This window comes from Parus major, chromosome 5 (assembly GCF_001522545.3).
Source record: "Parus major isolate Abel chromosome 5, Parus_major1.1, whole genome shotgun sequence".
NCBI classification, from domain to species: Eukaryota; Metazoa; Chordata; class Aves; order Passeriformes; family Paridae; genus Parus; species Parus major.
Window position 1 is genome coordinate 3,961,506 of NC_031774.1, and position 24,733 is coordinate 3,986,238.

Sequence of the window (24,733 nt, forward strand, 5' to 3'; positions counted from 1 at the left end):
GCCAGCTCCCCGCACCAACATGGGGGTTTCAACCCCCCCAGTAAAGCTGGGGGCCAGCTGGAGCCCCCGGCCCCTCACAGCACCTGCCACCAGAATGGGCCCATTCTACAGGCAGGCGCCTCGTGCCGCCGGCACTGGATCCCGCTGAAAGGCCGGATTGTTCCGAGCAGAGCGGGAGCCTGGCCAGGCCCAGCACCGGCGCTGGCACTGTGTGGTATTGTGGCATCCATGGGACGGCGGGGTCCCCACTGCCCTCACCAGTATGGGAACGTGTGCTCTGCCGGTGGCTGGGTCCAGTGTGCTGCACATGTCTGGGAATGCAGCTGTGGCTGTTTCACCGGGATGAGGGATGGGCACAGGTGGGTGTCAGGAGCTGGCAGGATGGCTGCTGCTGAGGGCACACAACCCCACTAAACCAGACCAACCTCCTGTCCTGTCCCCCAATGTACTGCGCCAAATTTTTTAGACCCTCCTCAAACCCCTTCCCCAAATCCCCCTTACCTTCTCCCCACATCCACTCTCCCTCTAGCCCTTCCTTTTCTCCCTCTCCCTGTAGCCCCTCCCCACATTTTCTCCCCTCTCCATAGTCCCTTTCCCACATCTCCATCCCTGATCCCTCTCCCCAGACCCTCTCCCCACCCTCCTGCCCCCAGCCTTCCTCTCTCCTCCCTTCCTCTTCCTCTTGCCCCCTGTCCTTCCTCCCGCCAGGGGGCGCCCTGCCCCCTCTTGCCCCCGTCCTCCCGCCCGCCAGGGGGCGCCCGCTCCCTCCCCTTCCCGTCGTGCCCCGCGCGGCCGAGGCGGGAACGCGGCGGCCCAAGATGGCGGCGGCTCTGGCGGCGCGGAGCTGCCTGGAGCTGAGCGCGGCTGGCCGGGCCCCGCCGCGACCCCCGCAGGAGCTGCTCTTCATCCCCCCCGGCGTCGCCCCGCTTCCTGCCGGGCGCTACAGCGACAGCGCCGGCGGCTTCTGCTACCAAGAGAGCGCGCAGCTCGGGGCCGCCACCAGGAATCGCTGGGTGCGATGGTGAGTGCACGCCCCCGTCCGCCTTGCCTCGCTTCGACCCTCCTCATCCACACCTCTCCCTTCCCACCCTCCTGAGACCCTCCCGTCTCTCAGATCAGCCTCATCTCTGCCCTTCTCTCCCCTCTCAGACCCTCCTCATCCACGTCTGCCCCTCTGTTCCCGCAGGAGCACGTCGGGGGACACGGTGGAGCTGGTGGAGGAGTCACTGGACGTGAACCTGCTGAACAACGCTGTGCGGCTGCGGATCCAGGGCTGCCCGTTCCTGCCGGGCGGGATCCACCTGTGCGAGGTGCAGAGTCACCTGGTGGTGCTGCTGCTCACGGCGCAGACGGTGCACCGCCTGCTGCTCCCGCACCCCGCCCGCCTCTACCGCAGCGTGAGTGCCGGGAATGCCCCCGGGGCCGGGACAGGCGACCCTCGTCACCACGGGGAGGGCTTGGGAAGGGGGTACGTGACCCAAAATACATCGGGAACAAGAAGAAAAGTGGAGGTTTGGGGAATTTAGCCGTGTTTTGCTCAGGAACTGACTGGGTCTCCAGCTTGTGTCAATGTGGACTGTGGTGACACTGGAGATGCTGTCGGGGATGAGTCTCAGCTTTTCCAGAATCCTTCCTGGTTGGATTGTCTTTTTTTTTCCTCAGCTGAGAAGGCTGCAGGCTGGTTTTGTCTGAGTTGGAATCGGTATTTCACGTGGCAAATGGATGCTAGGCAGGGTTTATATCACATTTACCGTCTTTTTGTGGCTGTGGCTTGGAACTGGATGGTTTTTAAGGTCACTTCCAGCTGAAATCATTGCAGGATTCCATGATTCTCCCTATTTGCTCTGACTTTTCCTCTTATGCCTGCTTCCTGCCAGGATCCTCTTCCCTCTTGGAGAGCTTCTTTCCTACTTTAAGAGCTTTGGAGAGCTTTCCCAAGGGATGACCCTGTGCTGTGGCAGGGCTGCTCTTCCTGGGATTTGTCACTAGTGGTTTTCTCTGAGCTGTCCCAGAGATTTTTTACTGGAAAAATCTTATTTATCAAGGAGACAGTTGTCATTCCATCAGTGTCTGGTGGTTTGGGTTTTTTTTATCCTGTGCCTTAGATATGTGTGCTCAGGATTTGATGTTTTGTGGAATCCTGTAGGATCATGGAGTCCAGCCAATTCCCCAGCATTGCCAAGGCCAGCCATGTCCCCATGGGATGGGAACTCCACCACTGGAGCCTGTTCTGATGCCTGACAACCCCTTCCATGAAGGAATTTTCTGTGATACCCAATCTAAACCTCCCCTGGCACAACTTGAGTCTGTTTTCTCCTCTTTCCTTCCAGGAGCTGATAACGGAGAGCCAAGTGCAGTCTGTGTTTACAGATATCAGCAAAATCCACATTAGGGATCCCTCCAATTACTACGTGATTCCCAGCGTGCCAGGGCTGGCTCCCAACTCTGTGGCCTCTGCAGCCTGGCTGAGCAGTGAGGGGGAGGCTCTCTTCGCCCTTCCCTCTGCCTCAGGAGGGATCTTTGTCCTTAAGCTGCCTCCTCCCGATGTGCAGGGTAAGGATTGTGCACTACAGCCCCTCTCCCGCCTTGGAATTTCATTTGATCTTCATTTTTGATTTTCCTTTTGTTTTTAAGGAAGTGTTTCTGTCGTGGAATTGAAGCAGAGCTCGGTGGTGCAGCGTTTCCTCACGGGCTGGATGCCGACTGCCATCAGGTGAATGCCTGGAGATGGATAAACTGAGCTAATTTTGGCTTTTGGATCCCCCTCACCTGGAATTTTTAGCTCAAGTCATACAGGCACCTATAAATACTCCACACAAAAAAGTTAACAGGGTCACAGGAGCTATCAGAGTACGGAAGCTGGGAGTGGAATGCTGGATTAGCAGGGTCCTGCTGATTCCATGTGTCTGTGAATATGTTCTGTAGTAATTGGCCTCCAAGGATTTGCTCAGGATGTGGCTTGCAGCCAGCATGGATTAGGGATTACTCTGGCCTGGTGTTGAGGAGCCAGGCGCGTTCCTGACAAGCAGAGGTTGCGTGGGAATCACATGGATGCTCTGTGGTGGATTTGGATCCTTAGGGTTGGGATTGTTAGGGTGGCTTAGAGCACACAGCTGAATCCTAGGGCCTTTTTCTTGGGAGTGGGAGTGAGTCACTTGATGCCCTGAGTGACTTTGACCATTGGGGGATGTTGCCCAGGGGCTGGCAGGATCCTTGCTCATGGCTTCTTGGATCCTTGTCAGTGGCTGGCAGGATCCGTGCTGGGGGTTGCTTGGATCCTTTTTTCCCCTCTGGATTCTTCACCTGTGTTCTGCAAGTACCCGGCTGGGGATGGGGAAGTGGGAATGTGCTTCAGTTCCACCAAAGCAAGTGGAGAACCGAGTGTCACTGGTGTGGTGTGATCCTCTGTTCCATGGATGCTGAAACATTCCCTCCTCCTCATCTCACCCACCGGTTTGTTTGGATATAAGTGCAGTGGTGGAACCCCACTGCCTTGGAGCTGTGCACCTGCTGTGATTTTAAAATCATGAAGTCCTGGAATGGTTTGAGTTGGAAAGGGCCTTAGAGCTCATCCAGTCCCACCCCCTGCCTAGGGCAAGGACACCTTCCACTAGACCAGTGTCCAGGCTGGGTTTGGACACTTCCAGGGATGGAGAGTTTCCTTTGAAGGTGTTGATGTAACCTCTGGTTTTCCAGAGGCGATGGCGGCCCCTCGGATGTGCCCGTCAGCCTCTCGGTGCATTGCCTGGATCACGACGCCGTCCTCTTCGCCCTCTGCCAGGACCATAAGCTCCGGATGTGGTCCTACAAGGTGAGCAGAACTTGGGTTTGGGGGAGCAAAATGAAGCCCAAGGAATCATGGGTGAGTGCTTGGCATGGATCTGTCGCCCATTAAATTGTGGCTTCTCCACACTGGGATTTTGGGACAATATGTGAGAACAGTTGTGGTGTGTGTTGGGTAGCAGTGTCTGTGAAGCGAGGGGTTTCCTGCCCAGCTGCATTCCTGGGATAAGAGTTGTTTTTTCCAGACCAACTGGAGCATTTGGGAAGGCAGGCAGGAGTGTTTTGAAGCCCAAGGAGCCATCCCAAATGGATTTTCATGTGCTTTTAACAGTACTGAAAGTGTCTTTGTCAACAAGAAGTTAATAAAAGCCTCTTGCTCCAGATATTGAGTGCCAGAGCTAATGGAGCAGCACGTCGCTTTCACGGCTCAGTGGCACTGGAATGTGCTGTGGGAGGGAGGGGAAGCTTTATCCTACATGCCTGGGCTCCGGCAGCCTGTAGGATTGGTGGGAAGGGGGCCCAGGTGAGCTAGGAGAAGCCAAGGAGCAGTTCAGGTAAATGTATGGAGCCTTAATTAACATCTGTTGTGGAAAATTCTGGGCAGATGTTGTCAGAAGGGAAAGGAGAGGAGGGAGATGAGCAGTTTCTCAATCCAGAGTATTTCCTAAGCCGCTCTCCTGATACTTTTGTTGTTTGCAGGATCAGATGTGCCTGATGGTGGCGGATCTGCTGGAGTTCATGCCGGTCAGCAGGGACCTGCGGCTGGCGGCCGGCACCGGGCACCGCCTGCGCCTGGCCTTCTCCCAGTCCCTGGGCCTTTACCTGGGAGTCTACATGCACGCTCCCAAGCGAGGGCAGGTATGGAGCCACGGGCTCTTCAGGCTGCAAGAAGAGTCCCCTAAGACTTGGGTTTGGAAGGCAAGAAATAGAGAAAAGTTTCTGTGTGACCCTTGGGAGGGATCAGCGCTTTCTGAATAAACATTTTCCCTCTCACAACATTGTGGGATATGTGTGCCCGAGCCCTGGTAGTGGAATTCCCTGTGTGACTAAGCTGATCTGTGAGGGCTAGTACACTTGTTTACCTCCTGCTCCAAAAGCGTGGATGTGCCGTGGGAAAAGGGAAGGTCCAAAAGGAGCTAAAAGCATGGAAATGCTGATGGTGTGTTTACACCAGGCTCCTGGCAGCGTGTGGATGCTTCTGCAACTTGGGGAGAACTTTTTGTGGAGAACGATAAATTTAGCAGGAGGGGAATGACAGCACAAACCAGGCTCATCTGTTGGACAGCTTATCCCTTTCTCCAGGGAATTCCCACACAGAACAAGAGTGTGTAACATGAGTCCTGTTGTCCCATGAGTGCTCTGCTTTGGGAAGAACATGCAGAGCTAGGCCTGCAGCTGAGGAATTGGGGCTTTCCCACCTTAGTCTCCTTCTTTTCCCACATCTTGTGGTCACTGGCAGTGCTGGGTGTGGTGGTCTTAAAGTTTTTCAGGTTTAGTGTTTGGAACAAGCTGGGAGTCCTTCAGGGCCAGGCAGGGATGAGTGTCCTTGGGGAGAAGGGTGAAGCCAGCATGTGTGTGCAGAGGGTCCACTGGTGTGCTCAGCTCACCCCTCTTGTCCTCTGGGGTCTGTGACCCCTAGCACCAGGCAGGGAGATGGACTGGAAAGATGAGATTCCCTGAGATGTGTTGGTCTAGTCCTTCAGGAAATGATTTATGAGGTGTGTTTGTAGTTTTGTGTCTTCCAGCTGGTGACCACTGAGAACAACCGCTACAGCCTTGACCACATCTCCTCCCTGTTCTCCTCACAGGTGAGAGCTGGGGCCTGGCCCCCTGGAGGGAGAGGCCTTTGGGATTTAAATCATAGAGTCATGGAATGGTTGGGTTGGAAGGAGCCCCCTTAGAGCTCATCTTGTTCCAACCTCCTGCTGTAGGAGGCAGAGACACCTTCTACTAGACCAGGTTGCTCCAAACCCTGTCCAACCTGGCCTTGGACACTTTCAGGGATGGGGCAACCACAGCTTCTCTGGGCAACCTCAGCACCCTCACTGGAAATAATTGCTTCCCAATATCACATCTGAATCTCCCTTTTTTCAGTGTAGAGCCATTCCCCCTTGTCCCGTCACTCCAAGCCCTTGTCCGAAGTCCCTCTCCATCTTTCTTGTAGGTTTCCTTCAGGTACTGGAAGGGGCAATTAGTTCACCCCAAAGCCTTTGCTTTTCCAGGCTAAACAATTCCCAAAGCCTGTTAAATTCCACAAGGGAATGTACTGCTGTTGTTAAGTACCCACCTTTCTTTGCTGTACTCTTAATTTGGGGATAAGAAAGGAAATTGTCTCTTTCATTCTTTCCTAGGAGACTCTGGTTGACTTTGCCTTAACCTCAGCCGAGATCTGGGCACTGTGGCACAACGAGGAGAACCAAACAGTTGTGAAATACATCAACTTTGAACAGTGAGTTTTGTGTGTGGATCACTGGGATAACTGCAGGAATACCCTGTCAGAACTCCTCAACTTAGAGATTTGTACTCAAGCTGCTGGGACATGAAAAATGTAAAAATCCAGGCTGCGGGATTGCTGAAAGTGGAGTTTGAGCATGGCAGAGGGAGCGCTGTGCTTCCCCACAGCTCCTTCAAAACAGCCAGGTGGTCCCTTCCAGGAAAAAACATGTTTTGGGGAGATGGTGGTGAGAAAGGATCATCCCTGAATATAAAGCTGAGAGGGTGGGTTGGTGCAGAGCCAGGGAGCTGAACCGTGGATGAAGAATGCCGTGAGTGTAAAGATTTTAGGAGATTAAGTTACTGGTCAGTCTGAGAGTTGCTTGTAAGTTTGTGGGATGGGGAGAACGTTGATTTAAATGAAGTATTCCGACCTGTTCCATCAGTTTATGGCTAGGAATGCCACAGTTCACCTCTCCTGCCAAAATGTGTCCTTTGTCACTGCACAGACCTCCTGTTTCCACACCCAGAGGGCTGTTTTTGCTGATGAAAGCCACAGGTTTGGTTCAGGTGGATACAAAGCTGATTCCAGGTTTGTTTTCTTCCAGGAATGTTGCAGGCCAGTGGAACCAGGTGTTTGTGCAGCCGCTCCCTGAGGAGGAGGTGACAGTCCGACAGGATCAGGACCCCAGGGTGAGCCAGCCATAGAACAGCACCAAAAAACAGTGAGGCCTCTCAGGAGAGAAAATGGGAATAAACAAAGTCAGGGGTGTGCAGGAAGCCATTTTTGATCCCAGGTTGGAGCAGGGTGTGGACAGAAACACAGATCCAGGGGATGATGTTGAGAATGGGAAGAAAGACCAGAAACAGCAGCTTAAACGTTCTCCTCATCCTTGAGCTTCCTTAAGTCACGGTCTTTTTGCAGGAAATCTACTTGGAATATCTCTTCATGCCGGGCCGGTTCACTAATGCAGCTATCCAGAAGGCTTTGCAGGTAAATGAGAGAGAACTTGGGATGCTCTCTTTTCATCCTCTTCCTGGCCCTTTAGATGTGAGGCAGCAGGATTCCTTGGAGCTCTTGCCAGGCATGTTTTCATGGGGAGTCCCTGGAATGAGTTGGTGGCTGCTGGGCTGTGCTGCAGCTGCTGTGTGCCCACAGCCAGAGGTGGAACCTGGAATCCAGATAATTATTTTTTCCCCCTTTGGATAGCACAGCAAGTTGCTGAGCTTGTTTTTCATTCCTGCTGATTTAGCCAGGAGAACGGGGACTCAGTGCCCTGTGGTGCTGTTTGTCAGGATATGTCACGAAATCATGGAATAATTACTAAGGTCAGAAAAGCTCTCTGAGATGGTGGAATCTGACAGTTCCATCCAGCACTGCCAAGACCACCACTAACCCATGTCCCCAAGTGCCACATCACATGGATTTTAAATCCTTTGAGGTGTGGTGGCTGCACACTGCACACATCCACGTATCCCAAATTTAGCATCCAGACCTTTCTTTTAACACTTCCATCCCACAAAGTGCTGGCTGATGCTCTTGTCCTGCTTTACCTCACTCAGTGCTGCTTCAACCCTTGGTGAGACTTATTTTGCCATAAAATCCAAGTTTCCTGTGCTGCTTTGCAGATCTTTTCTCAAGGAACTGAGAGGCACATGGATCTGACATGGGATGAGTTAAGGAAAGAGGTCACCTTAGCCGTGGAAAATGAGGTGAGATGGATTTTCCTCCCAGGATATTGTTTTGTACACGGTGTCATGATATTTTAGGTGCCAAGTGACTCCACACCTTGGTTTATCCTTTAGTTCTCCAAAGGGAATGATGAAACTTTTTAAAAAGTGCAAATCTTCATCCTTCCTGCCTGGGGTTTTTGGAATCCTGGCTGTTCTGTCTCTGCTCCCTGTGTGCACTTGGGTCACCCATGACACGGTGCCCAGACCACCACCATGCAGAGTGATTGCTCATCATTTTGGAGGACAATCCAAAACAGAGATTATCTTCCAAATAACAATTATTAGGGGATCTTCCTGAGACATCCCTATGTTCTTTTTGGGTCTGAGTTTCCCTTGTTTTATTCTGTTCTTATTTCACTCGGCCATTCCTGATTCCCTTGTTTTGCCCCCACCAGTTCCAGGGCAGTGTGACGGAATACGAGTGCTCCCCAGAGGAGTTTTGGCAGCTGCAGGTGGAATTCTGGTCCAAGTTCTATGCCTGCTGCCTGCAGTACCAGGAGGCTCTTTCCCGGCCCCTGGCCTTGCACCTGAACCCCTACACCAGCATGGTGTGCCTGCTAAAGAAGGTGAGGCTTGGGTGGTGGTGAGATTCCCTGAACATGTTTTTTCCAGAGGATTTGGGAAGCTCAAGGGCTTTCTCCTCACCTTTCAGGGCTCCATGTCCTTCCTCGTGCCCTGCTCCTTGGTTGATCATCTCTATCTCCTCTCCAACGAGCACCTCCTGACCGAGGATGACGCTGCCATCTTTGAAGGTGAGAATAGATGGAGTTTCTTCCCTCCTGTCAGAGATGTGGGAGCTTCCATAGAGATCCCTTGAAGAGCTCCTGATACACAGTTGCATGGAGATATTTTTATTTGGGCTTTGCAGGGATACTTATTTTGTGAAACTTGGCTGTCGTGCCTCACACCAGCAGTTAGAAAGTAGTGCCAAGGCTGCCAGTAGAATCATGGAATTGTGGCATTGTTTGGTTTGGGTGAAATTCTTCCCTGTGAGGGTGGGGAGGCCCTGGCACAGGTGCCCAGAGGAAGCACATCTTCAGAAGTGTCCAGTGCCAAGTTGGACAGGGCTTGGAGCAGTCTGGGATAGTGGAAGGTGTCCCTGCCCATGGCAGGGGGTGGGACTGGATGGGCTTTAAAGTCCATTGCAACGCAAACCATTCCAGAATTTACGAGATGTTTTCACATCAGCTTTGGAGAGGGGCCGTGCTGTTCCTTGTCTCCAGGAAGTGAATGCCAGAGTATGGAAAACATGTCATTAATACTGTCACCACAGTGCCCTCTGTGCTTTGCTGGCCCTGGAATGCCGTTTCACTAAGAAAAAGGCAATGGAAAATGTTACCTAAGCTCCACTTCCATGCTTGAGTGATTTTTATATATTTTTATAAAGCAGGATCATCGTCCATTGGTTGAGCTTTTTGTGGAGCAGAGGGAAGGAAAGCTGGAGGCCTGGGCTGGATTTGGGAGCCCCAGCAGTTCCTGCCCTGGCTGTTTTAAACAGTCACAGTCTCATAAAATGGGATTTAATTTAAAATCTCGGCCATAAAGAATTGCAGAGCCAAGCTGAGACATTTTCTCCAGGATATATTTTTTTGCACTAATTATTTTCTTTCAACCTGTGGTTGGAAAAGATTTCTTGGAGGGAATTAGATTTTTTTATTGTTGCATCATTTTTTATTTTTCAAACAATAAATCCCAAATCTTTCCCTTATCAACTCCTGAGCTTTAATTTAGCCTCATTGTTATTGGGGAAGGTTTGGCACAGGGAACTGGGACCAGTCTGCTGTTACTGGTGATAGGAGCTGAACTAACTGGCTTTTGCATGGTCTTCCCACCTTCCCTTGGAAATCTCTTGGAAAATACACAGTTAGATTCTTTCATTGCAGATTTGGAGATGTCTCGTGATGTTGTCTGTCTTGTCCAGTGCCTTCGCCTGATCGGAGAATCAATTTCCATGGAAATGGCATTCATCATGGAAATGGCCTGCTCCCGCCTCCAGCCTCCAGAAAAGGCTGCAGAGCAGATCCTGGAGGACTTGATAGCTAATGACACGTAAGGAGATGTGTTTTCCAGAAGCTTCTCAGGGTGGCTGAGCTGGGATTGTCCAGAGCCGTCCTTGCTTGACATCCAAGGGCGTTTGAGATGTGTGGGCTCCTTGCCCTGTGCTGCAGGAGACTTTTCTGGGGATGAGGGCCGTGCTTTGGTGTCGTTAGCAGGGTCTTCCATCCACAACCTAGAGAAGAGGGACAGATTCCTTTTAGGTGTGGAAAGAAGTGCCTGGAGGGAGAGGTCAGAGCCTTGGTCAAACCATGTGGTCCTGTGTGGTTCCTGTGCTAACCTGAAATCGTTTCCTTGTGGAATGCCAACTATCTGGCTGTTATTTCCTGGTAGCCTGAGGTAGTGGAATAAATAGACTGGTCCCTGCAGGTGCTGTAATAAAACTCACAAGCTAGCCAAGGATTCCAGTTAGGAATGTCCAGGCTGATCAGATACTGATCCTCACTGGAAGGGAGTGTAAGGGAGCCCTCTTCAGTTGGAACCTCAGGTTGCCGTTCGTGATGATGAGGATCTTTTTGATTTTGCAGGGAAAATGTGATGGAGGATATCCACAGCAAACTGCAGGAGATCAGGAACCCCATCCATGCCATTGGATTGCTCATCCGAGAGATGGACTACGAGACAGACGCTGAGATGGAAAGAGGTGAAAGCTCTTTCTGGGAAACGCTAGGAAGTGTCCTTACCCTGGGAATTGTTCCTGCCTGTGTGGCTCATGCCTCACCTGGCTGGTTTTCCCCGCAGGTCCTCACCTGGCGCTGCGCATGAGCCTGTCCCAGCTGTTCGGCAGCACCACCGCAGGGAACGTGGTGTGCGGGGGGGTGGCCAAGATCTGCACCGTCCGCTTCCTCCTCTGCCGGGACCTGCTCATCCTCCAGCAGCTCCTGCTGCGCCTCGGAGATCCCGTGAGTGCAGCCCCCGGCCGCCACGCCCCGGGATTTGGGAGTCCTGTGGGGTTCTGCTGGTGGTGCGGGGCGGAGCTCTGTCTCTTCCCACAAGGCTGTTGGAATAGCCCGAGGCTTGGGCAGGTCCTGCTCTCTCCAGCTGGTTTTGTCTTCCTAAGCAAAGCAGCCTAATTCCCTTTATTCCTCGGTGAACATCCAGGAAGCAGGAAGCCAAGCTGTATTTGTGGAAGGAGGGCATGAATTCCAGCCTCCTGTGTGAATCAGCACACATGCAGCTTTCCCAGCTATCCTCCCATCGCTCTCCCAGCACCGATGGCAGCTCCATTCTCTGGCTGCACACTCCAGGGCTGCAGTTTCAGCCCCTTGGAAGCTGCTCCAGCCAGAGCAAACAACCCCCACGACGGTAGCTGTGTTTGGAGTGGTGGGATGGACTGGTTTGGGTCTGTCCCATCTGGCCTGAGGCCACGTGAGGCATGTTGCTGCTCACAGGGACACAGGGATACAGAACAAGTCCCCAGACAGGGACAGCCTTGTTTAAACCAATATTATTTACTTAGAAATAGCCAGGAGTTTTCTGGTTGAAAATAAATCCCTTTTTCCTGTACAAGGTTGTCCTGGTAGCATTTAAAGTGCATTGCAAGGTGCCCTCTGGAGCTGGGCTCTCCCAGACCATGAGACATGTGACCTGCTGCTTTCCCACCTTGGCATACCTGTGTCCTTTGAAAGCTCAGATTGTTTCATCTCCTGTGACTCGTGCTCTTTGCTGGAGCTTATGGAGACTCTGATGTGATCTCTGCAGCAAAACCATGTTTTCAGTCTCAGGGACAGCAGTCCCGGAATACTTCAGGTTGGAAGGGACCTTAAAGACTGTTTAATTCCAAACCCCTGACATGGGCAGGGGCATTTTCCACTAGGCCAGGTTTCTCCAAGCACCTTCCAATCTGGCTTTGAACACTTCCAGAGGTGGGGCAAGAGTCCTGCTGATTCCCTGGGAAAGCTGGGCTCCTGCCAGGCTGTTGAGCACCTTGGTGTTTGCAGAAGGGACAAGCTGGGCCTGACACAAACCTCTCTGGTTGCCTTTGTCCTGCAGTTGCTCCAAGTGTGCCAAGCTCTGTGCTTTCCTTGCAGATGGTTTTGGGAGGGGGACAGCTCTTCCAGTCCCAGCAGGACTTGCTGCACCGCACCTCTCCCCTGCTGCTGTCCTACTTCCTGATCCGGTGGGCGAGCCAGTGCCTGGCCTCCGACGTCCCCTTGGACACGCTGTAAGTCTCTACCTGGCCTGGCTTTGATTCCTCCTTAATCCACCTGAAATGCCCTTCCTGGTGTGGAAAGCAGGTGCCTGCTGTGGGAGTATCGCTCCAGGAGCACTGGGGAGGGTTTTTTCCCTTCCAAGTTCTGAGCTGACTCTGCCTTGTGCTAAATCTGCCCTGCGAGGCCTCGCTGTTCTGTGCTCCGTGGGAGTTGAACAATGAGCACAATTAAAGCAGGAGGCGTTTTGTTGTCTCTTCACTGATGGCTCCTTTCTTCCCTAGGGAATCTAATCTGCAGCATCTCTCCGTGTTGGAGTTAGCAGACACCACTGCTCTGACACCACACAAACTGGGTAAGGTGTCCACGGATCATCAGCTCTCCCTTTCTGTTATTTAAGCCTGTCTCTGCCACCTGAGGGAAGTGCTTTATGCAGGGAGCTAATGGACTGTGTGGTTGAATGACCCTGATTTAAGTGGGGATGTTAGTCAGGCTGTCAACAACAAAAAAAAAACAACACAACAGCAAAGGACCTTGGAGTCTTGAACTCGGATTTTACTCTCAGCCTGAGAAGGATGGGAATGCCTCACTCAGCCAAAAATTTTTCATTCTAACCCTGGCAGCATCAGCCACACTTAGCCCTCATGTACTTTACAGTGGCTGTAGTAGCTCAGACTAGGTCTGTCACAGAATCCTGGAGTGGCTTGGTTTGGAAGGACCTTAAAGTTCCTCCAGTTCCACCCGTGGAACTGTTCAGGAACACCTTCCACTAGCTGGAGTTGCTCAGAGCAGCCTGCTCCATCCAGCCTGTCCTGCTCTCCAGCCTTTACCCCACAGCATCCAAGAGCTGCAGCTCAGGGGAGCATGAGAACGTACAAGTACTTGCTCAAAACGTGTTTGAAAATGTGGAAATACCTCCACAAAACATAGCAGTTGATATTTGGTTCATATTTTTTAAGTTTTGCTGCAAAGATGTAACTTTTGGGTTAGTTTTTTATTGGGAGAATATAAGGCAGCTTTAATTAGGGAAATGTGGGCCTTGAAGTGGTTCCAGAGGGAGGAGGTGAACAAGGATGGGAAGGAAGCATGCAGGTAAGAGCCTGCTGTGACTAGTCAGCACTTGGAGGCTGAGATACTTCAGAGGGAGCTGGGGAAATCTGGGACAAACAGGCAGCAGTGCCACGTGTGAGCTGGGAAAGAGCGTCCTCCACTTTCTGACATCAGTGATCCTCAGAGCCTGAGCTCTCCCTGACCGAGAGCCTGGGTGCAGGAGGCAGCTGGAAATGTCAGGGAAGTTGAAAACACCCTTTGTGTGTGCCAGTGTCGTGGGTTATTTCTTGGCTGGCTCGTGAGGAAAGTCCTGTTTGGCCACTGTTCTTTAGGGAAAAATATGTGAAACGTAGGGAAGGAGGTGGCAGCTCGGGAAGAGGCGTCAGGAACAGTCAGTAAGGGGGGATTTTTGGGATGCTGGAATGAGGAGGGAGGGAATGGAACAGCCAGCTCAGCACTCCCTCAGCCCTGTCGTGCTAGAAAGCTGCAGCTGGGCTGGGAATAACAAGTGGAGAGGGAGCAGAGCCCTTTTTTTGTGTGTTTTAATTGAGCTGTGGTTAATAAACACTGCAGGATGGGGCACTTTGATCTCCTGCTGCTCCCTCTGACTTAACCAGACGGCAGGAGAAATCCAAAACCAACAAGCTGGAGTATGGAACATGCTTTTGGTTTGCCCTGACTTAATCTGTGCTGTTTGGGCTGATGAGCACAGGACAGGATGGAAAACCTGGGATCTCTGCTGCATGCTCTCTACTCACTGTTCCTTTAATTTGTACTTTTAGTATCCGGCCCTCAAACAATCGTGGAGCTCTTCTTTCAGGAAGTGGCCAGAAAACACATCATATCCCGACTTTTCCTGCAACCCAACACCTCTTTGGCTGAGACAAGCTTGAATTGGCCTCACCTCATCACCTCAATAGTGGCTGATTTTCTGCCTCTCCTGTATCCTTGTCTGTGATTCCATTGCCACTGAGCTGCCTGCCGTTCCAAAATCAGTTTTCCACCCCCAAATTTCAAAGACAAGCCTCCTGAAGGAGGGAGGTTGTTAGCATTAATGGGATTTGTGGGTATTTTGAGATTTCACAGATTTCATCCTGTTTAGGTGCACGATAAAGGATTTGAGTTTTTGACTTTAAGCCCCTGAGCTCTCACTACTTGACTTGGTGGGGCGGGATGCTGGGGGATTTGGAAGGGTAACAGGAGTTGGGGATTAGATGTACTGGTGATTTTGTGCTAATATGGATAAATCTTATTACAGAATAATGGTTTGTATAATGAGCAGCTTAATATTCTTTCCTTTCCCCCCACAAACGGAGCATGAGAGGCATGTTGACTTCCAGACTAGTTCTCCAAGCTCTCCAGACTGGATGGTCCTGTGTTCCTTAACCTCTGCTCAGATGGCCCAGCAATCCCAGCTTCCTCTTCCCAGAGTGCCTGATGGGGAGCTGTCAGTACACCCAGCTCCAGGTGAGTGCATCATGCCAGCCCTCTCACAGGTGCTGGAAAATTCCCAAAACATTGTCTTCCCAAGTGCTGGAATTCTGCCTTCCCCTGGTCGTGAAATCTTGGAATGGTTTGGGTTGGAAGTGACTTCAGAGCTCGTTCAGTTCCACTTCCTGCCATGGACAGCGATACTGTCCACTATCCCAGGTTGCTCCAAGCCCTGTCCAGACTGGTCTTGGATACTTCCAGGGATGGGGACAGCCACAGCTTCTCTGGGCAACCTGTGCCAGGGCCTCCCCATCTTCACAGGGAAGAATTTCTTCCCAATATCCAATGTAAATCTCCCCTGTTACAGTTGAAAACCACCACCCTTAATCACTGCTCTCTAAGCTGAGACAGTGCAACAGTGTGTCTGATGGGGAGTGATTTAAGATTGTGGAATCCCAGAACAGTTTGGGTTGGAAAGGACCTTAAAGCTCATCTCATTCCACTCCCCTGCCATAGGGGAATCATCTTCATTCTTCTCTTTCATCTGTTTTCAAGAGCATCCAGATACTCAGGTTTATGCTACTCCCTTTCCATGGAGGAGTTTATTCTCCCAGGGCTTGTCTGACTGTGTGATGCCACGCTCCTGAAACACCTTTGCAGAGCCTGTTTAAATATCCCAACCTGTGTAAATATCCCAGCAATCCTAGAGCTCGTTGGCTGCCGATGTGCCCACAGCCTTTCCTCTACCGCCTTTGCCCATGATTGCCCATGGGACCTGGCTTCAGAAGGATTTCTTCAGCCCAGAAAGGGCTCATCTATTTCTTAAACGTCTTTAAGCAAACTGGAGTTGCTTGTGCTCAAGTTCTGACCTGCACAATTCCTTGTCTGCAGCTGCACGTGATGCTTTATCCCAGTCTGGGCATTCCTGGAGGCACCAGGGCCAGGCAGGCTGTTAGCGACGACCTGTTTTTCAGCAGAACCTTTTATCCTCCCTGCCCCTCATACCTGGGGCTGAATTGCTTCCTTTTGTGTTGTTGCTGAATAGAATTGAGAGAAGAATTTCAATTCTTCAGAGCTTTTGAGCCAGGAAATTCCAAGACTGGAGCAGCATCTTCTCCCTCCTGGCATATGTGCAGGCTTTGAATCTCCTTGCATTTCTTTCGCCTCGCTGGTGTCTCCTCCAGGCTTTTATCTCTGCAGAGCCCGGCTCCTCCTCCTCCCCACTGCCTTCTGTTCCTCTCCCTGACCCCAGCTGGTCACGGAAACTTGGATTAAGTGCCTTGACCCTGGGGAGATAACAGCAGCTTTGCTGTGAGCATGGTGACCTGAACTGTGCGGGTACAGGAAGCTCCTTGCAAGGAGCAGGCGGGCACGGGGATGGTCTGGTGACAGAGCAGAGGCCTGGGACACAGGCCAAGCCTCTCTGTGCTGCTCATTGTGTGTGACAAGCTGGAGCAGGATTTGTCCCTTGTAGCTGCTAATCCAGGCAGTGAATCCGGGCTCCAGGTGCGTCACCACGTGGTTTTGAGAGGACTCATGGCCAGGAAAGGTGAGGCAAGAGGTGCTGGTGGTTTGTGCACCTGTAGAGCTGACTTGACTTCCAAGTCCTGGTTTCTCCTCCCAGTTCCTGCTGAGTCCCATGGCCCTGCTAGCAGGACATGGCTGCTTCTCCAAGGATGACGAGGATGCACTGCTGGCACAGGCCCAGGCTGGGTCATCTCGCTTCATCTGTGCCCTCAGTGCCATCGGCTCTCCCTCCCACATGCTGTAATCCATGTGCTTCCTTGGCTGCTGGCCCTCTCCTGCACAGGTATTCCCCTTCTAGCACCTGCCTTGCCCATTGTACTGCAGCTTTTGCTCTGCTCTCCACGTTCTGTCCACATTTCCCCTGCAGTTCCCTGCAACAGGATGTAGGAAGAATCCTGTCTGATTTTTGGGCGTGTTGGGAGGTGTTTCTAAGGTGCTTCATACTGACACTGGAGCTGTTTAAAGCAGTTTTTTCCCAGGAGCATGTGGGGGGTATCTCCCCCTTTTACAGGGCTGGAGCAGCTCTGCTCTGGTGAGCTCAGACAGCTGGGAATATTCAGCCTGGAGAAGAGAAGGCTTCACAGTCTCCTGGGAGCCTCTTCCAGTGCCTAAAGGGGCTCCAAGAAAGCTGGAGAGGGGCTTTGGACAAGGACCTGGACTGACAGGACAGGGGGGAATGGCTTCATACTGAGAGAGAGCAGGGCTAGATGGGATACTGGAAAAAAATGCTTCCTTGTAGGGATGCTGAGGCCCTGGCACAGGTTTCCCAAAGAAGCTGTGGCTGCCTCATCCCTGGAAGGGTCCAAGGCCAGTCTGGACAGGACTTGGAGTGGCCTGGTCTAATGGAAGATGTCCCTGCCTTTCACAGGGATGTGGGTCTGGATGGGCTTAAGGGTTCCCTTCCAACTCAAACCATACCAGGATTTCATGATCAGTGCATCCAAGGGACTTTAGGGCTGGAAAGACCAGCCCTTGGGCTGGAGAAGCAGGATTTGTCTAAGCACAGTAGCTAAAGAGGCCACCAAAAACCTGCTGGTTCTGGGTGCCTGCAGATCACAAGTGAGCACTGACCTGAATCCAAACTCCTGTTCCTTCTCTCCCGTAGGAATACATCCGACTGCTGCAGCCATGGTGCCACGTGAACATGGGCTCCTGCTGCTTCATGATGGGCAGGTGCTACCTCGTCATGGGTGAAGGGCACAAGGTAAGGCTTTCCCTCATCTCCTTCCCAGGGTCTGGGACCTTTTCCCTTTGGAGGGAGGAGGTTGCACGGGAAACACCTTTCCCAAGCTCTGCTTGCTTTGGAAAGGATGGGATTGGACCAGGCAGTGTGATCTGCTCTTGGGAAGATCTCATGAGCTTGGGACAGGCAGTATTGTCCCCTCACCTGTACAGCAGGTGGATCAGTCACCTGAAGGGATAGCAAGCTGATTCCAGGTCTGCTTCCAGGCTTTGGATTGCTTCTGCCAAGCTGCCTCAGAGGTGGGAAGAGAGGAGTTCCTGGACAGGCTGATCCAGCCCGAGGAGGGTGAGGTGGTCTCCACGCCACGCCTGCAGTACTACAACAAGGTATGGTCCTGAGCAGGTAAACTGGCACCAAGTCCTTCCACACTGGAGAGGGAATTCCTGCTCAATCTCTGGCTCTGGGGAAATTGACTTGAGCCTCAGAAAACTTAAGCTTTTGGAATGTGAAACATCTGTACTTTCTTTACTTTGTCTGGGGGTAATGACAAGCTGATTATGTGAAATTTAGGTACTTTCCACCTATTGGTTTCCTAATAGCTAAGGACTTTGTTATCCAGCAGAAAAAGGCAGGATGTGATCCAGCTGCAGGGAGCAGAAGCCAGACAAGTCCAGGCTCGATGTAAGATGCTGCCTCAGGCGAAGGTTACTAAGCTCTGAGGCAAATTAAAATGAATATGTTTGATTTGAGATAGGATCTTTCTTCTGTATAATACCATGGTTCAAGCAGACTGCAAGCCTGGAGCTGGGCTTTTGGTGAGGGATTCCCTGGATTTAGGATCCAGAAAACTAATCATTAATGCTGAAATGCTTCAAAAATCCCCCATGTACAGAGGTGAATCTTCCAGAGAAGCCATAACCTGGTCCTGTTGTGCTGGGATTTCATCCAGATCGCTGCGATTTACCCAAATATTCCCTTTTAAAGTCTAATCCCTTGAAAATCTTTAGGGGCAGGAACAGCTCCTAAAGAATAAACAACAACAAAAAACCCTCCTGCCAACTCTTCAGTGGAGTATTCTCCCCCCACCAGGTCCTTCGCTTGTTGGAGATGCTGGGTTTGCCGGAGCTGGTCATCGAGCTGGCCACCCTGGCTATCATGGAATCAGCAGATGATTGGAGAAGCCAGGTACAGCCACTTCCTTCCCAGCAAGCTTTTTCTTCAGAAACCTCTTCCACAGGAATTGCTGGTCAGTTTTATAACTGATTTGTGCTGTTCTCAGGCTACTTTGAGGACCTGCATCTTCAAACATCACTTGGATTTGGGGCACAATAGCGAAGCCTATGTAGCCTTAACACAAAACCCAGATCCAGGCAGGTAGGTGACAAGCTTAAGCATTTGTTGGAGGTCCATGGTCCCATTTTCCCATGAAACTGAAAGGAAAATGACACTTCAGGGGAGGGAACTACTGCTGGGTTAGGTTAGTGTGTAGAGGTGGGTTTAAAAGTGTAGAGTTAATTTTTGGATGTTCATGTGAAGGACGCCTGGGATTGGCATCCTCTCAAAAGAGGAAAATGGGAGGGGAAAAAACAGGGAAGAGACTGAAGGATCATGTGTAGCATTCTATGTTTAGAAGCTATGGGAGCTAAGTTGAGCTAATTTTTGTTGAATAAAGAAAAGATTTAGTGTTGAGTTTTCAGTTTGGAAAATGAACTGGGTAGAGAAAGCTTTATCCTAGCAGAGGAAAATGTTGGAATAACAGGGGAGAAAGAAGAATGCTTTTTAACGGAGGGAGGGAGGGAGGGAGGGAGGGAGGCTGCCATCCTGAGAGACCTTTCCAGAGGATCTGTTTCCAGCACAGGAGAAACTTGAAGGTTTAAATTGGTTCTAAGCCAGGAAAAAGCCTGCAGAGCTCATCCAGGAGCAGGAGCTTGTCACAAATTGGTTGTTTGTGGCTCAAATCCCGGGTTTGTTCGTGCTCCTGGGTTTATTCCTGCTCCTCCAAAGGGTTGTGCTTCCCTCTGCAGGCAGCTGGACTGCCTACGCCAGCTAGTGGTGGTTCTCTGCGAGCGATCCCAGCTCCAGGACCTGGTGGAATTCCCTTACGTGAACCTTCACAATGAGGTAATCCTGGGATCACAGCTTGTGGAGGGGTGGAGCACAACCCTCCCTTTAAAGGGATTATGGACCCACTGGAGCCTCCATGTGCTGCAGGTCGTTGGGATCATCGAGTCCCACGCTCGGGCCGTGGATCTGATGACTCACAACTACTACGAGCTGCTCTATGCCTTCCACGTGTACCGGCACAACTACCGGAAAGGTAAAGCTTGGGATGGCACCTTGTGCCTGCCCACCCGCCTGGGACACCCTTTCCCTGCCCCTGCCAGCTGTGTGGCCTCTCCAGGCTGTTGGCTGATGCACTTTTCCCTGTTTTCAGCTGGAACAGTGATGTTTGAGTATGGCATGCGGCTGGGCAGGGAGGTGCGGACGCTCCGAGGGCTCCAGAAACAGGGAAATTGTTTCCTGGCTGCCATTAACTGCCTGCGGTTGATCCGCCCGGAATACGCCTGGATAGTCCAGCCAGCCTCTGGAGCTGTGGTAAGAATGCTGAGCTTCCTGGAAAGGAGCTTCCAAAATCCTTTCTGATGGGAGCAGAGACATTGGACTTCTTAATGTGCTGCTCATGGCCAACCGTCTTGCCCTTCTCATCGACCCTATCCATCACCCTTGTGCCATTCCCATCTTTCTAGGGCAGGGGGAAAGCAGGAAAACTGTTGTGAATGGGCTGGTGGGTAGACAGGGGAGTGTATTACCTTGTGTTAAGACAGCAAATGTTTTAGGAAGTGTGAACAGCTGGAATACCAGTCCAGAGGAGTGTTAGTGTAACAGGGGTTGTGTTTCAAATCCCATTCAGGACTCAGGGAGGTGGTGGCTGCAGCCTGGTCACCTGATCCTGATGTTCCTGATAGCCAGGGATAAAGTAACCTGAGTTCCCAAGGGACTGTACATCTTCCCTGCTCCAAATCTAGGCTTGAAATGGAGAGCTGTTGTTGGGATTTATCCTATCAATGATTTGTGCTTCAGAAACCAGGTGGGTAAAATCCTCTTTCTGCTTTTTCCTGCAAGTACGAGCGCCCGGGAGCATCCCCGAAGAGGAGCCACGATGGGGAGTGCATGGCTGTTCCCAGTAAGTGCCCAGTCCTGGTCCTTCCCATGGCTCTGCAGCTCCCATGTGAGCTGGGAGATGGCTCAGGGCAGCTCCTGCCTCCACCAAATCAATCATTTGTGGGATTTTAAGGTAAATAACTATCCCAGTGTCCCCCATTTGCAACATTCCTGCCACTATTCCCCAAGGAATACAGTAATTTCCCCAAGGGAACAGCTATTCCCCAAGGAGCTCCTGTGCCTCCTTCTAACAGCTTGATGCCTTGACAGCTCATTTTTTCAGTGGAAGTAACTTGTAATTTAAAACAAAGCCAGCTTTTTGAGGCAATTTCTAGTTGTTCAAGGCTGTTTGTGCCCTTGGAAATCCTGTGTAGGAATAAGCTCTGCCTGCATCTGCCACAGCCCAGGATGTGGGATCAGGTTATCCTCAGTGTTCCAGTAGGAAAATTTAAGGTCAGGTATTTTTAAACCTGATTTTTCTGAAGAGGTTTTTTTTTTTTCCCCTTTGTGGCATGTGCCTGGCAGGCAAAGCAGCAGCTGTTCCCAAATATTATCTAACATCTGGAGGAGGAGGAGCAGGAGGGTTGTATCAAGGACATAAGCACAGTCAAGGGAGCAGGGAAGAGTCAGCAAATCCTGATCATTCCTTTGGTGCTTTTTTGGGGTATAAATCTCTTAGGGATGGCAAAGGGCTGTAGAGATGCTCTTACAAGGGCTCCAGGGAGACCTCAGAGCCTCTTCAGTGCCTAAGGGGGCTCCAAGAGAGTTGGAGAGGGGATTTGAACAAGGAATGAAATGCCAGGACAAGGGGGAATGGCTTCACACTGACAGAGGGTGGGTCTAAATGGAATGTTGGGAAGAAATTCTTCCCTAGGAGCGTGCTGAGGCCCTGGCACAGGTTGCCCAAAGATGCTGTGGCTGCTCCATCTCTGGCAGTGTCCAAGATTAGGTCAGTCAGGGCTTGGAGCAACCTGGGATAGTGGAAGGTGTCCTTACCCTTGGAAGTGGCTGAGTTTGAAGGTCCCTTCCAGCCCAAACCATTCTGTGATTGCAAGACATTTTGCACAGAGCCCAAAGAGCCCTTTTTTTAAGTACTGAGAGCCCAGTATCCATCTGTTCCAGCCACTCACCAGATCGAGATCCTGGAGCTGGAGGATTTGGAGAGGGAATGTCTGCTGGCACGGATCCGGCTGACCCTGGTGGAACACGACGTGTCGGCAGCAGCTGTGGCAGGTGAGGGGGCTTCAGCCACTCTGTCCTGTCCCAGAGGCAAACCCAGAAGCTGCCAGGGACCATCAAATTCCCATCCCTACCATGAAATCCGGCCACTGACTTCAGCAGGTTCTGAGATGAACATCAGGAAAACCAATTTTAAGTTTTCCATCTTTTTTTGGCTTTTCCAACCTCTGATGGTCTTCGGTGGAGTTGGGACAAAAAAAAGGCATTTTGGAAATCATGGAAGCATAGAATTATTAAGGTTTGAGAAGATAATCCAAGATCATCAAATCCAGCCTCTTTAATTGATGAATAATGTATTTTCCTGGACAATCATTCTTCTTGGAATGGTGTCAAAAAGTTGTGGAAGTTGTTCCTTTCTGGGGAGCAGGAAGGTGTAACTATCCCACCTGGAGTCTTTTAGTATCTCTGGTAGAAGTTACACAACACATCCACATCTTTCCCCTCTAAATGTCAGGAGGAGGTGACTTCCCAGTGTGGGATTGCAGGGAAAGGATGGAACAGCTGCTTTGAGGTCAGAGTGGTGACGCAGGGAGCCGAGTGCCACAGTTTCTGTGCTGGCAGAGCTGATGCATTGTTTGCTTGGATACAAACCTGTGATGAGGCTGTCCCCTCCCTAACCTCAATGATCTTGGGGATCTTTTCCCAACATTAACAATTCAATGATTCCAAACAGGAGCAGCATTTGCCTACCATGTGTTGCTACCTGTGTCCCTCTTCAGTCCCTCTCCATCAGGGACAGCTCTGTGGGTCACAGCTGCTCTATCCAGTCCATCCAGGGATAGCTCCTGGGCTCATGGGATGCTCCAGAGGCCAGGAAAGCCTCCAGCCATGGATTGAGGAGTACTGCTGCAGGGTGTTGGAGGCTGTTGGCACCCTGCTGCTGCATCTCTCAATGAGTAACACAGGGCGAGGTCCTGGTGAGCACTGGGGTGTTCCTCAGGGAGGCTTTACCTGCTCTTCCTCCCCTTCAGGCAATTCCACCCCTGAGGAAACGGTGTCTCTGCTGGTCCGGGCTGGGCTCTTCGACTCGGCCATCACCCTCTGCCAAACCTTCAAGCTGCCCTTGACGCCCATCTTTGAGGGCCTGACCTTCAAGTACGTCTGGGTGCCCTCCCCTGTCAGGGGATGTGGGGTTGGAAGGATGCAGGGGCTGGGGTGTGGCATGGAACTTGCCCAAGAGCCACTTTTTCCTACCGGTCCAGCTGGGTTGTTCGTTGAGAACAGTCCTGCAAGGGGTGGTTCTGATGCTGGGTTCTGGAGGGACCCGCCTTCCCATGGCTTTTGGTCGTGCAGGTGCATCAAGCTCCAGCTGGGAGGGGAAGCGGCACAGGCGAAGGCCTGGGACTGGTTGGCAGCCAACCAACTGTCAGCACTGGTCACCACCAAGGAGTCCAGGTAGGTATTTCTCCACAGTTTTGGAGGAGAAGGATCTGGAGACAGGAGCTCTATGTGAATCCAGAGGGTTACAGGTCCTTACAAAACCCCTAAGGCCAGAACTGTGGGCACAGGATGTGGGGAGAGCTCTGTTTCCACCCTGTCCCCACATCACCTGGAGCACACTCTGGGCCTCACAGAAGGGGCAGGAGCTGCTGGCATGTGTTCCACAGGGAATTGTTTGCTTGCAGTGCCACAGATGAAGCCTGGAGGCTGCTGTCATCCTACTTGGAGCGTTACCCATCGCAGAACAGCCTGTACCATCGCTGCGTCATCAACAAGCTCCTGGCACACGGGATACCTCTGCCCAACTGGCTCATTAACAGCTACAAGGTGAGAACAGGGAGACAGCTGTCCCCAAAAACCCTGAAATTCTAGAACTGCTGGGTCACCCTCACTCCAATGGACACCTGCCAGGTGCTCCGTGCCCGGTACCAAGGCTCAGAGCAAGTTCTCTTAGTGTGGTCCCAGTCCTGGTCAGATTCCCTGGCTGAGTTTTCCTCTTTCTGGCAGGAAGTGGACGCTGCCGAGCTGCTGCGCCTGTACCTGAACTATGATCTGCTGGAGGAGGCCGTGGATTTGGTCCTGGAGTACGTGGACGCTGTGCTGGGCAAAGGGCACCAGTATTTTGGGATCGAGGTGAGCTTACCTCATCGCTGTTGGGATGTGGCAGGATGTTCCTTAGGGGACATGATGTGAGGGTTCCTGTCCATTCCAGGTCCCGCTGTCCCCATCATCTCCCACGATGTGGCTTCCCTACACTGCCATTGACCAGCTGCTGCAGGCGCTGCGGGAGAGCAGCGCCAGCGAGAACAGCGTCGTGGTGGGTACCGAGCTCCCCAGCACCGGGATGGGGGGACAGGGTGGGATGGGTGGTGGGATAGGGTGGGATCCCTCGTGACTCTTGCCTCTCCCAGCTCTATGAGAAGCTGAACGACAGGATGGAGGACTACCAGCAGAAGGTCAGCGTGGCCACCATGGAGCGCCTGTACTGCCGGCCCTAGTCCAGGTGACATCCCCAGGAGTGTCACCATCTCACCCCGCGGTGCTGGTTTTGCCCATTGTTTTTCCACAAGGATCCGGTTGAGGGAGGTGGAGCGCCGATGGGTGTGTCCCCTCACTGTCCCTACAGAGCTGGGCAGTGTGGCCATAACACCCCTTTGTTCTCTGCCTCCTCCAGACATGGAACTGTTGGGAATTTGTTTTATTTATTGCTATGTTTTTTGATCAACTTTAATAAAATGGAAGTGTTATTTGAGGTGTGCGTAAGGATGTGGTGGGAAAAGCAAGGACTGTGGTGCTCCTATCCAGGGATCATCCCCATACTGCCCTTGCCCAAGGGCTGAGATGGATACAGGGCAAGATGGGAGCTGTAGGGTCCTGGGGAGAGATGGAGCTATTTAATACCCACTGGATATAGCTCTGGGGAAGGGGGTATAGGATAATAAGGGGCTATAGTCCCCAGGAAGAACTATAGGATTATGCTATAGGATAGCATGTGACCACAAGCCCGGAGGGCAGCACAGGGCTGTAGGGGCTCCGGGATCAAGGG

General features: G+C 51.8%; 1 protein-coding gene across 1 annotated transcript; it reads left to right on the top strand.

The window, feature by feature from the left end:
* The first annotated feature begins 721 nt into the window (after positions 1–721).
* NUP160 (nucleoporin 160) lies at positions 722–24,439 on the top strand. The gene is made up of 35 exons (XM_015630156.3): positions 722–1,021; positions 1,187–1,397; positions 2,331–2,553; positions 2,635–2,713; positions 3,697–3,811; positions 4,483–4,641; positions 5,514–5,591; positions 6,135–6,232; positions 6,825–6,909; positions 7,142–7,210; positions 7,846–7,929; positions 8,346–8,516; positions 8,603–8,702; positions 9,834–9,999; positions 10,533–10,648; positions 10,747–10,907; positions 12,036–12,169; positions 12,440–12,510; positions 13,988–14,147; positions 14,603–14,672; positions 17,269–17,367; positions 17,613–17,732; positions 18,436–18,531; positions 18,626–18,720; positions 19,371–19,467; positions 19,558–19,663; positions 19,781–19,941; positions 20,470–20,530; positions 21,631–21,741; positions 22,719–22,842; positions 23,041–23,142; positions 23,373–23,514; positions 23,695–23,820; positions 23,900–24,004; positions 24,099–24,439. Exons 1-35 carry the CDS (start codon positions 819–821, stop codon positions 24,183–24,185), a joined length of 4,185 nt encoding a protein of 1,394 aa, XP_015485642.1. The 5' UTR covers positions 722–818; the 3' UTR covers positions 24,186–24,439.
* The last annotated feature ends 294 nt before the right edge of the window (positions 24,440–24,733 follow it).